The following is a 13,356-nucleotide window of genomic DNA, read 5'->3' on the forward strand; positions in this document are numbered from 1 at the left end:
CCTTGCTCACTGACACTACGGCAACAGGCATCACAACACACCTAAACACATGCCCATGATCAACTGTCATGAGAAAAAAAAATCCCACAATGCATCACAATGTTTTTCTAAAGATGAAATGCAAAGCATGTTGAAAAGTGCTTTAAGAAATCCACCTCCAAGTGTTTGCATTAACTTTATATGCCATTGTATGATGTGTGTGTATATCTAAAGAAGAAGATCAATGTGTCCATAGAGAGCAGAGTATTGTTGGGGACCACTGCATCTCCCTGTGGGTTCCTGTGAGGTCCAGAGCCCAGGGAATGGGCCATATTTACTCTGCATGTGACCAAAACAAATCTCCATCTTGTGTGGCGGTCTCTCACTAACGACTCCTGGTAGATGTTCCCCTTAACCACAGATCTAGGATCAGAATACCCTCCCTCAATCTAAACCTTAACCGTTAGTATCTAACTTAAACATAGATCTCGGATCAGAATATCCTCCCTAAATCTGAACCTTAATCAATAGATAATAACAACCGTAGATCTAGGATCAGAATACCCTCCTTTGATCTGAACCTAAACCATTAGGGGGATGAGAAAATATCTTACCCTGTATCAGTGGTAAGGGGCAACTTTCGTCCTACTTCGTTAAGCAGACACCTCCTTCCATTTTTTGTGGCAGAGTGAGTTGCCCTGCCACTCTTACTGTGCTGTGATGACCTTCTGTTATGGGGCTTCTATATCCGATGCCTTCGACAATCATGTGCACATATCAGTTACCATGACGACGACAGAAGCCAGAATGACTGATTTTGTTTTTTTTCTCTCTCCTGAAATAAATCCTGAACGATCATAAAGCAACCGTCTCCGTGTGTCTGTGTGTGCAGGGATTGCTACACTTTAAGCCATTCAAAGTTTGCTTTTGCACTTAGACTGATTTCCACTTCTAATTGGCTTGTTTGCTGACCCCTGACCATTTGCCTTTCGACCAGAGAAAGATTAGAAAGGAGTCGTGTCCCTCCAGAACCATTCCATACACACACACACACACACCCTGACTTCAAACAGACGACGCACACCCCGGATGCTCAACAGACATCAGACACATTTGACAGACGTTTAGCAGATGTAGGGCCAGATGTTACTCTCACACACATTTACATTTACGTCATTTAGCAGACGCTCTTATCCAGAGCGACTTACAAATTGGTGCATTCACCTTATGATATCCAGTGGAACAACCACTTTACAATAGTACATCTATAACCCACTTCAGGTCCAGCTATGACCCTGTGTGTCTGAGTGAATGTGAAGACCCTGATCTACATGCTCACAAAACATTCCATGAACAATTGCCTCGGGCATCAACGTTGTTTTCCCAATACACATTATTTCAAATTGTATAGCAAATGACTGTTAATTCACTAACATATTTAGAACTAGCCACTTATAGCCAAGTGTGATTGTAATAGTTTTTTCCATTGTTGAGCTGCTCCTGGGTTAAGGTATGATAGTAATTACAGATAAGTGCTGTTGGGAATTAATTGGTGAAAGTGGTCTGAGATTGCCCTGAAGTTCTTCTGGCACTGGGGGCCAATTCAAACTGCAGCCACATTAAGCACCCCTCATACTCATTCCCAGCACATCAGCCTCTGTCCTCTCTCACAGTTATTGACCTTTGAACCTGTACAATGGATCTGGACTCTGAGCAATGTGCACATTCCTCCCGATTCTTGTTTACATCGCCCCCCCCCCCCCCCCCCTCCCGCTCTCTCCGTCTGTCTTGTGCTCAGGGCTGGCCAGAGGAATGCTCAGGGAGATCATTCTCTCATGCACGTTAACAAACTCAAAGCAACACACACACAATATGACATTCTCAGAGCGAGTTGAGCCACTCAGTGGGAGTAAGTGTGGGTGGGGGGGGCTGCTGTTGTTGGACGAGTGGTCATGGTGCGGGTGGATAGTTGACCGAGGTTTGGGATTCACTGATCTTTTTGCCTTTTAAAGTGTTTCCCTCCCTCTCTCTCTCTCCTCAGTGCCCAGATACACAGCCCCTCATCCCTCCCACTCTCCCCTACGTAGGCTCCATAGGGGGCCTACAGCGGATGGGATATACTGAAACGGCAGCCAGAACTATCTTTCCCTCTTTCCTCGTTCTCCTCCTTTTCCTACTCATCACGTCATCCTGTCTTGCTTTTTCACCTCCTCATCCTTTCCCTCATTCTTCTGTGTCCCTTTCCTCATCTCTGGTTTCTTAAACATGGCGGGCAGCAGGTCCATCTGATTAGCTGTAGACGGATCTAAACTGGTATGCAGGTGACGATCTGTGACACGTATTACTCTGTTAATTCATTCTGCTCTGTCACTCTCCTCTCCATATTCTCTGTCTCTGAGGCATTGGTGTTTTTCTCAGGGCCAGTCCAGAGACTAATAGAGCATCCATAAGAACAACAGTGATCCAAGGCGGAATTAAATAAATATTTCAATAAAGTCCTGCTGTCTCTCCCTCTCTCCTGCCCAGAAAAGCACATAAGCACATTCCATTCTGCTCTGTGTCCCTAGCATAGACTGACAGACTATAGAATAGTGGAGGATCTGTGTGTGTGTGTGTGTTTGTGCATGTGTGTGTATGCGTGTCGAGTGTGTGTTGTCCCCTACAGTTGCAGGTATTTGTTTTCCTCTGCTCATAGACCCAGATGAAGATTGAGGCTGTAGGGGTCTTTGTGATGAGGTTCAAGTCTTAGGACACGAACTCCAGCAAAGGAGGAGGGGAGAAAAGACTGTGTGTGTGTGTGTGTGTCTCTGTGGGGGTGGCACATCTGGCTTTATCCCGCAGTGCCTGGGGGAGTGAGGGAAACCCATTAAGAAGAGCCCATAACAGCAACCCACAACTCTCTCTCTCTTTCTCTTCCTCCACTCTCTTTTCTTTACCTCTCTCTCTTTACCTAGAATGGCATTTTAGTTGGTGTGTTTAGTTAGCTTGGCCAAACACAACAGATTGTGTAATCTGGAAATAAAACACTGAAGCGTTAGTAATGCCTGATTAGAGTTTATATGCAGCTTCAGTAATACATTCATATATAATAATCCCAATGCCTCATGGTCATTCTCTTTGGTGGTGTTGACACTAGGACAGCAACAGAGAACACATGGAACAAATGCCCACAGACACATCTACCAGAAAGCAACCTCACTTTCTTCATTCACTCATCACATATCACTCTCAATTCATTACATCTGTCTATCCATCAGCTGTATGACAGTGCTGTGTATTAATAGGAACTATACACAATATCTCTCTCATTCGCTCCAATCATTCACTAATACTAATTCCCTCTGTCTGCTATTCGAGGGCTACTGGATGCCCTCTCTATGTAATATGTGTAGGAACTACAGTATATATGGCTGAATATGACATGAAATTAGTATTGTGTGTGTGGGTGCATGCGTGCGTGCCTGTGAACAACAGGAATTAGAGAGACTGCCCAGCAGTCTTTAACAACATCCAGTCTAGAGGCTAAAGCGGTGTGTGTGGTGTGCGGTGAAACACAGCCTCCTGGAATCTGTTGGGCGTAGCCTCCTGTGTGATGGTATTGAGGTGGTGCCCAGCCCGTCTCTCCGCTGACCTCAGCCTCTCCTCCAGCCCTTGCCTCTCCTGCTCCGCCTGGCGCTGGCTCTTCCTGGCGTTCCGGAGGGAGCGCTTCACCTTCCGGACGCGCTCCTTCAGCTGCCTGTTCCTCCTCTCCAGCTGGCCCAGGCGCTCCTGCTGCTTCCTGCTCTTCTCCTCCTCCTCAAACAGAGCCCCCTGCACCGAGGAGCACAGGAGCTGGAGGGGAGGGGAGGAGAGAGATGAAGAGAGTGAGAGAGAGAAGAGAGATGAGAAAGAGAGAGAGAGAGAAATTAAATCAACATTGGATTGGAATATCTATTAGCAGAAGTGTCATTCACCTAATCATTTTAATGGGGTGCACTAACTGGTGAACTTTTTAGTGTACAATTCAATGATACTTGTGTCCCGCCCTTTTCAAAGGGCATGACACTCAATTTGTGAGATCAGTCTCTGAGTATTTATCTGAGCATAGCGCAACAGGGACGTTGAGCTGAGGGTATTCAGTAAACACGGGGCAGAATACAGCATGCCAGTTAGTATGTTGTCGGTTGGCATCAGGAGGAGAGCGTGAGAGCCCCAGTGACATCATCTTCCCATCAGTGTGTGTTCCTTTTGTTCGTTTAACTCCACCGCCTTAGTTACTTCTCCTTGGCTGGTGCTTTTCTTCTCCCCCCCTCCTCCTATCTCCCTCCAGTGAATCAAGGTGCATTGGAGCCTCTGCCGAATACAGTACCCTGTCATCTCTCCCAGAGTTATGATGGCTCTGAGGGGCTACAATTTTCCAGCTCATTGGCGGGGCGAGACCTCTCTGTGGGACTTCCCTTCCTAATGCTATGTTAGGCTACAGGTCGGCATTGCGGAGGGCCCCATTCTGCCCTAACAAGCATCCCATCTCCCTTTAAACAAAGAGTGGTATCTGGAAGGAAAAACTGAATAGTTAAAATAATTTAGCTCTTCTATACTGTAACTCCTAAAGTCCAGTACTAGAGTACTGACTGTTAAATGTGAGGTCAGTGTGCAATCTAAAAAAATTGGGTTGTTTGGATGACCCAAATGTTGGCTTGCAGGTATTGGGTCACTTAGTTGTGTTGTTGATGCTGGGTTATTGAGATATGACCCACCGGGTCAGATCAGACCACTGGAGGCGTGGCTTAGTAGGGGCGTAGCTTTCAGGAAGTTGTTTTTGGCTACCTGTGAGGGTAAATGTAATTCCGGTTCATCTGTTGTATTGTCATCACATGTTAAGTTTGAACTGATGGTTAAATTAACCAATGTTTGGGTAATCCAAACAACACAACATGTTGGGATATTCACACCACCCAACTGGCTGGGTAAAGATAACCCAGCATGTGTTCAGTATTTACCCAGCGCTGGGTTACGAAACAACACAGCATTTTTTTAGAGTGTAGTGATAGTTTACCTCAGAAAAATTAAACCACCCAATCAATGTTCCCTCATTTTTTGGGGCACTGAGCAAATTTTAGGTTTTGTGAGCGGAAACTTGAACGTTGTGAGAATTTTTGTGCAACTTCCGCCCGCACATTTACAGTGAACCGTTACAGTACCTTCACAGTTTTAGACAGTAGCCAATACGCTATTGTGGCTACTTGATTATAATGTAGGCTTATAATGTAGGCCTGCCAACAAAACCAATGGAGCAAATCCCATAACATTTTCACATGGAAATAGCTTGTGATTTCTATGATATAGCCTACAGTAGCCTAATATGTGGTGTTCAATTCAGGCCTACATTGAATTAGACTTTTAAAAACGTTTATCCATTATGAAGTGCTTGACATGAATTCATGATTTTTGACTTGCTCTGTAACTCAAAATTCAAAAGGCACTCGCACAGCCGAGCTGTCTTTGTTGCAGGTGCATGGTAACAGTTGAATAACACGAGAGAAAAAACAAGAAACTGCTCTTGCTAGGATCACTGCTTGTTATTAAGCTTTATATATCGGACTCGTGGCCTTCGTCAGAGCTTTGTGAGTGTTTTTAATTTGCACCCTTATGTAGACATTGCTCCACCCACATCCGTTCAATGCATCTGAATCTGGAGTCGAGGGAAAATAAACATGTCTTACCAAATAGAACAAAATGCATTTCATAAGTATTCAAATAAAGTGTGTACGTAAAAAAAATCTTAAACACCTCCGTAAAACCTCAACGACATCAACCTATCAAGTAAGTTTTTATGTTTATTTTCCCTCGACTCTGACGAAGGCCTTCGGGTTGATACACAAAGCTTAGGGCAGTGTGCACGTTATTTTCTCTCTACTTGGTCTGTAACACCATAGGCCAAATAGATGGCTGTAAATTGCATTGTATTGTGTTGTATGATGCAAGAAACAACTTAACAAAATAAAATGTATTATTACCATACAGAGAATTAGACAATGTAGGCTATCCCTCTGCCTATTGGCTTATGTGTATATTCAAGCCTGTGTCAAAATACAACACTGGCCCTTTAATTAAGATAAGCTTTTTACCTGACTTGCTTTTCAAAGACAGCTTGAAATGTAGCCCACACGTTTAGTGCTCTTGTAGGAAGCAGTACTCCCCATTGCTGACCTATACTTATCTATAACTGGGCTAGTAACTTGCTAACTAGCTAAGAATATAAACAAATGTGCACACTGTGGCTCTGTGCTCTGATCTGAACTGATCGCTCATGGGCTACCCCTGCCAGTAGAATTCTACTTCGTTATGCTCTAGCTCTGCCTACAACAAGATAACAGACTCAATCTTACAAAGTTAGATTTGTTTTGGTTTGTTGCATTGAAAAGTGGCTGTTATAAGGTTGATTCGATCACAGAAGGAGCGTTGATCTATATAGTGCAAACTAATGGGGTGAACTCAGTGAAGTTCTATTGCTTCTCTGTGCAGTCTGGCATTTCTTCTGCGCGGCAGTCCTGGAGGAGATGCGCGTCCACGCAAACACGCGCAGTTTAGAGGGAACATTGCACCCAATCCAGGGACCTGGTAGTCTGCCTGAAACCAAACTCAGTCTTTCTGACTTCAGAGTCTGGAAAGGCTGTTTTGATGTTGTCGGTACGATGTGGCGATAATGAAGGGGTCTAAACCCCTAAGGAAAAAAAAACAATCAAAGCATAAACATTTTTTGTGCGTATATTGCACCAACAAACGGACTCCTGTCCAGATCAGTGTGCCACGGCTCTCCCTCGCTGTGTACCATGTTAGTCGCGGGGCTAGAGACCTGGTACTTTGAGACATTATCCAAAGCTAACTCTCAACCATCCATCCATCCATCAATACCCAGCACCACCTGTCAAAACATCCGGGTGTTACCTGCCTGCTGTGGAGGATCATCTGTGTAAACACCACTTAGAGAAACAGGCAGACCAGCACACAGACACACAGACACACACAGAAACACACGCACACCGAGCAACACACAAACCCATAAACACACACAGCAGTGTACCCTCTGACCTGAACTGAGGTCCTCCTTCTTACAGCCTCTGAGCAGCTGTAAAACCTTCATCTAAACGCCGTCTGTGTGTGAAAGTAATCCAACTATGTGTGTGTGTGTGTGTGTGTGTGTGTGTGTGTGTGTGTGTGTGTGTGTGTGTGTGTGTGTGTGTGTGTGTGTGTGTGTGTGTGTGTAACAAGATCTCCCTGTTTTACCAATTTGACTTCAGATTCCAACGTTTGTTCCCGTTTCTCCTAACATAATACTTAGACATGTATCCAAACGTCAAATTTTGGCAGTTACGATTGGGATAGGGTTACAGTTACAAAAGAAACAACAACAGTTACATTTAGGCATTCATTCCGAATGACTAAATTAAGGGTTAAGGTTTGCACTGGGATTGAACACACGACCCTTGGAGCCAGAGCTCACAGTTTACGCCCGTCCACCTATCCCCATCCACAACGCCCTAGCAAGTCGCAAGCATACTTGATGGTAATGGTGCTCACCGTTGCCCCTAGTGGAAGGTTTTTAAGCCCTCTCCCGACTTCCTGGCTACCTGGATGGATGTCAAATTTCACCTTGGATCTTGGTTGGTATGTATACATGCAGGTCTGCTTGAGTTATAGTGCGGCAGCCACAGTATGGAGCATACACTGTCCTTCTGTTTGGCAGAGTACACACTGTGAATACTCCACTGAGTGCATGTGTGGGGGAGTTGCGGGGGGGGGGGGGGGGTCTAATTTGATATTTCCATGCCCTAGGGAAGAAGGCTAGGATGCATTAGATGACAAAGTACTTCCCATTGCTGAGACTGAATTCAACTTAATGAAACTTCCATTAAAAGGGGTTAGAAAGGGAGGGTTATTACACTACTGTTACTACAGTTCCTGACATCAGGTAGTGCCTCAGAGCTGACTCACAGAACACACTGACTGTTAGGAAGATGCTTAGAGGTGATCCGGCATTTAGGCTGGAGAAGCATTGAGGAACGGGGCATTTGTTCATATGAGAGACCCAGATTTGTCCTCCATCTCCCTATAACCCCAGCCTCTTTATCTCTCCCTGCTCTCTTTTCTCTCTCCCCTATCTATCTTTATCTTTTTGTCCCTCCCTCTCTCTTTCTCTCTCTTACTGGTCTCTATTTATCTCTCAGGCTTTTCTCTATAATAAAGGAGAGGAAGTCTTAAGAGAGAACGCTGAGTGAAGGAATTCTGAGGACAAAGTGTCCATGGATTCGTTCCGGCACTCCGGAACCGCTCTGGAGTGCATAAGAAGGGGTTTAATCGAGTGCTAATTGGGGGTTTGGGTGTAAGTGGAGGCGCTCTCATCTTTCCTTCCCCTCCGGCAGGGCCAGCCTGCATGGGACGTCCATCTGGAACCTCAGCGTTCCCACAGGAAAACTCCAGAGCAGACAGAGCTACTGTAGCCTCATCATCCTAGCCTCTCCCAGCCATTCCCTAACTAACCTCCTCCATCTGCCCAACACATCACTGGAGAGAGCCTCAGTCACAGGTTACACACTCACAGGTGTAGAGATTGTGTGTGTGTGTGTGTGTGTGTGTGTGTGTGTGTGTGTGTGTGTGTGTGTGTGTGTGTGTGTGTGTGTGTGTGTGTGTGTGTGTGTGTGTGTGTGTGTGTGTGTGTGTGTGTGTGTGTGTGTGCATAGTGATGTAGTCGTAATAAAATAGGTGGGTAAACTCTGACCTCTGGTCGCGGTGAAAACATTTACGCTCCTTATACTTTCAATGCATTTTCCAGCAAAAAGTGGGTGAACTGCGTTCAGTTGCGTTTACCCTCCACTAAGTGTGTGTGGGGGTGTGTGTGAGCTGTGGTTCCATTGTACAGTTTCCACAGGGTTTGTAGTATCATTTTTAAGCCTGTTTTTTTTCCTATTAACTTTGTCTATATTTCTATAGCGTAAACTCTGACAACACACACATCTGCTCCTCCACATGGACACACCTGTTTCACGTCCAACCCCCCTCCTAAGGTTGCAACCCCTGCACCTGGGCTCACGCCACGCAGAGTGTCTTTAACCCCTAACCTTTAACCTCTCAACCTGTTAACCCATCAGAAACCCGACACCCGGTGTGTCACAAGTCTTCCGTCAGCGTAGTACAGGCTCTCTGGGATAGAGACAGGAAGAGGAGAAGACCTGACCACTGTACCTCTGAGGTTTCACATGGCATCATCCCTCCTCTCCAGTCTCCCAGAGACCCCATTCGATTTCAGTGTCTGCAGGTCTGAAAACAATGGGTACGTAGGTGTAAGCCATATGTATGGGGCGGCAGGTAGCCTAGTGGTTAGGAGCGTTGGGGCAGTAACCGAAAGGTTGCTGGATCAAATCCCTGAGCTGACAATGTAAAAATCTGTCGTTCTGCCCCTGAACAAGGCAGTTAACCCACTGTTCCCCAGTAGGCCATTGTAAAAAAGAATTTGTTCTTAACTGACTTGCCTAGTTAAATAAAGGTTACATAAATAAATAAAAATATGGTCAAGTGAAGCTACTAGCATGTTGCTAACACCTGTGAACACCAAAGGGGTATGAGCATGTGACCAGGTCAGCGACAGTCTTTGCTCCAGTGGACGTTGGGCATGGCTGAGTGTGTTTTGACATTAATATCATGCCTTGGGAATCACAAACATGCCTAGACACACACAAACACACGGTTAGCTGGGCAGGCAGTCTGTGTGTTGGTGCGATCTATGTGTCTGACTCTTAAACTGTGTGTGGGGGAGGGGTCTTTAACTGTGTCTCTATAGCTAAGGAGACACGCCAATACACCTCACACAACAGAGTACTGTCTGAGGATGATGGTGGCTCAGAGGTGAATGTCTGACTGTGTGTGTCTGTGTGTTACTCTGTGAAGGTCAGTGAGATGATTGCTGCAGATGTACACACATCTGGAGAGAGGGGAGCTACATGTGAGCACCTGCTGTATCCAGGGGCAACAAGGTTGTAGAGCATCGAGTTTAATATGTTCCATGGTTACAATCCTTAGTTACAATCCTGCTCTGCTACACAACTGTATCTGTGTGTGTGTACGGTAGGTGTGTCAGCGTGCATGCATGTGTGTGCACGTGTGGATGTCTGTTGCCATTTTACAAGCAGGTAGCACATATTCCCAGCTGTCCAGGCCCAGAGGACACTACCCTGCCTTCTCATCTCTCTTTTCCTGACCCTTTCTCTCCATATCTCTCTCTTCATCTCCCTTCTTTATCTTTCATCTCTCTCTCTTTCGCCCACTTCATTCATCTACCCTTTTCTCTATTTTTCTCCCTTTCTCTTTCTCCCTCTCAAACCCATATTTCCCTCCATCTCCCTTTCTCACTCCTTCCCCCTCTTTCTCTACCCCCGTCCGTCCCCCCCCCCCGTCCCCCCGTCCTCATGATGTGCAGTGGATGCAGTGTGTATGAGTGGTCCTACCCTGCTGTCCTCCTGGGGGTCCCACTCTGGGGAGAAGGTCTGGAGGGGTTGGCCGTGGGAGCAGTTGGAGAACTGGAACAGGCTGGAGAAAGTACGGCGGTTCTCTACGGTGTCTGGGAAGATGGCGTCCTGGAAGTTGACCCCGTGGGGCAGGATGTTGTAGTTCTCATCCATCCTGTAGGAGGTAAACAAACAAACACTGAGTGACTGAGTGCATGCAAACCTATAGGGTCATAACGTGACCCCTAAAGGGGCTCAAGTCTGTATTATATCACCCAGTGCATCCAGAAAGGAGAGGATAAAGGAGCTAAACATTGTAGTCCTATATGCTATAAAGTCTATGTCATGTTTTTGTGTGTGTTTATGATGCATCACACTCTTTTAAATGTATTTGTGATTCTGTGCGATGTACACAGTTTCCCGGTCACTAGTTCATCCTGACTCACCAGGTCATCCTGACTCCCCAGGTCATCCTGACTCCCCAGGTCATCCTGACTCCCCAGGTCATCCTGACTCACCAGGTCATCCTGACTCCCCAGGTCATCCTGACTCACCAGGTCATCCTGACTCACCAGGTCATCCTGACTCCCCAGGTCATCCTGACTCACCAGGTCATCCTGACTCACCAGGTCATCCTGACTCCCCAGGTCATCCTGACTCCCCAGGTCATCCTGACTCACCAGGTCATCCTGACTCCCCAGGTCATCCTGACTCACCAGGTCATCCTGACTCCCCAGGTCATCCTGACTCCCCAGGTCATCCTGACTCCCCAGGTCATCCTGACTCCCCAGGTCATCCTGACTCCCCAGGTCATCCTGACTCCCCAGGTCATCCTGACTCACCGGAGGAAGAAGATGTAGGAGTAGTTCTCCATCACGGTGTGAGACTGGCACGACAGGTACCCCAGCCCTGTCAGGTTGAGGCGCGAGCCAGCCGGCACCTCCAGCATGCTGCCCCACGCCTGGTCGCACATGAGCTCCACCTCTGCGGAGTAGAGTAACCCTTCCTCTGCGCCCACATAACCATACCCGTACGGGAATGGCAGCGAGTTGTGGAGGCCCTCTGCCCCGCCATACTGCTCCCGGTGAATTGCCAGCACCTTGGCGTACACAATGATCTCCGCCAGTTCCGCACGGCAGCTCTCACTCAGTGGACGCCACTCCGTTGGCAGTTGGCACCCGTGCGCAACGCTCACCATGTAGCCAAGAGCGAGAAGCAAGGGCGCAAAGATCCTCATGTCTGGTGTGCACGTGATTATTGTCTTTCGCTTCGGGTACTCCTGTTATTCGTTTCTCCTCTAGGGAACAAATCCGATAAATACTTTTTCTGTAAATAAATCCTACTTTTTTACAATAAAAAGTAAAGTTCCTTTATATCCAGTGATAGGGGCATATAATAACGGCACTGTGATCTACAGTTGAATTATAGTCAGTTAAAACTTAATTGGTTCCGGTAAAATGTTGGATGAAAACTATTTGACAGATCACACAAGAGAGAAACAGACCTGCTCCGGGCTTTTAATCTGGGTCCCCTTGAGCAGTGGCATACGTTTGTCAGCTGTTAATTCCGTTAAAGACAGAGAACTTCAAGTATGTCCACAGACAGATAATCCAATGTTATGACCCCGTGTTTAAGTGCGCATTTTTTTAGCCCGATGCAGCGCAAGTCCAGTCCCATTCAAAGACATTCCTGAAGGCTCCTCAAAGCCCCTTCATTCGCAAAGATCTCTCCGACCAATCAGACTGACCCAAAGTTTACACAGCCAATCATTGAACCGCCCGGTTTTACTACAAAAACGTTTTTATAGGCTTATTAAATAAATATTTGTCGTGGAGAGCGGGAATGCAGGCATGCGCTCGAGTGTGCGTAAAGCCTTCTTTTGCTTTTGTTGTTGTTGTTACTTGTTTATTCCTTTTGACACGTCAAGCATTGTGTGCTTTCTTAGGCAAATCAAATGCATGTAGTCTTGTCTATGTTGTGCATGAACGTCTTTGTCAAAGAACAGTAGGAATGCTTGCTTGGCCAAATGTGTGTAAGCATTAGTAGGATAATATGCGATTATTAATAAATAGCCAATGACATAATGTAGGCCTACTTTTTAATATCATATGGCGATACATACATGCCCAGAGGAGGCTGGTGGGAGGAGCTATAGGAGGACGGGCTCATTGAAATGGCTGGAATGGATACTTTGAACGGAGTCAAACATGTGGTGTCCATATGTTTGATACGTTCCATTGATTCCCTTCCAGCCATACAATGGGCCCGTCCTCCTATAGCTCCTCCCATCAGCCTCCTCTGACTTACACACATTTCACATGGCTGAACGCATGGCCTACACGAGACAAGAGCCTACTTTGCTGCAGGGACATTCCATACACCTTTTTTTCTCCAAGTTAATGTTGCCATCTAGTGGACATGTGAATGACCTGCAAACCAACAACATTAGTTTGTGGTCAAAGGCAAGCCAATTATACCCCACTGTATTATTCATTCAGGAGTGGCCATATAGCCTCTCATCCTTCATAGTCATACCCTCATTTTACTACTCAGTTTCTATGTTTTTATTGTGATACAGTGTCATAGTGCGGTAAGCGGATGGTGGGGAAATTAGGCAAAAGGCTTTTCTATTTGATTAGACTGATGTGAAAACAGTCTACAATATAGGCTGAATAAATTCTCAATTCTCCAATGAAATTGTTAAATAAATGATTGAGGAGTCGGCTTTCTGATCTCATATGTAATGGGTTTACCAGGCAAATGTCACTCCTTTCCCAAAAGTGCAAGGTCACTCCCAAAGGGAAAACCCGCTGGAATTGCAGTCCATGACGTCACCGTCAGCTGCTCTGTGCGCCAGTTCGAGGATGTCACTAACGCAGCATATTCACTGACTTTC

At 46.2% G+C, this 13,356-nt stretch overlaps 1 protein-coding gene across 2 annotated transcripts; it reads right to left on the reverse strand.

Moving 5' to 3' along the window:
• Nucleotides 1-3,017: 3,017 nt before the first annotated feature.
• LOC115180371 (coiled-coil domain-containing protein 3) lies at nt 3,018-12,150 on the reverse strand. Of its 2 annotated transcripts, XM_029742421.1 has the most exons (4): nt 11,965-12,150; nt 11,303-11,757; nt 10,461-10,635; nt 3,018-3,810 (listed from the first exon to the last, which is right to left on the reverse strand). In XM_029742421.1, the coding sequence occupies exons 2-4, from the start codon at nt 11,695-11,697 to the stop codon at nt 3,502-3,504; spliced, it is 879 nt and encodes a 292-aa protein (XP_029598281.1). In that variant the 5' UTR covers nt 11,698-11,757; nt 11,965-12,150; the 3' UTR covers nt 3,018-3,501. The 2 variants fall into 2 exon arrangements, with proteins under 2 accessions (XP_029598281.1, XP_029598280.1); XM_029742420.1 differs by having other exon boundaries at nt 11,303-12,150.
• Nucleotides 12,151-13,356: the final 1,206 nt, after the last annotated feature.

Source organism: Salmo trutta, chromosome 40, assembly GCF_901001165.1.
Source record: "Salmo trutta chromosome 40, fSalTru1.1, whole genome shotgun sequence".
Lineage (NCBI taxonomy): Eukaryota > Metazoa > Chordata > Actinopteri > Salmoniformes > Salmonidae > Salmo > Salmo trutta.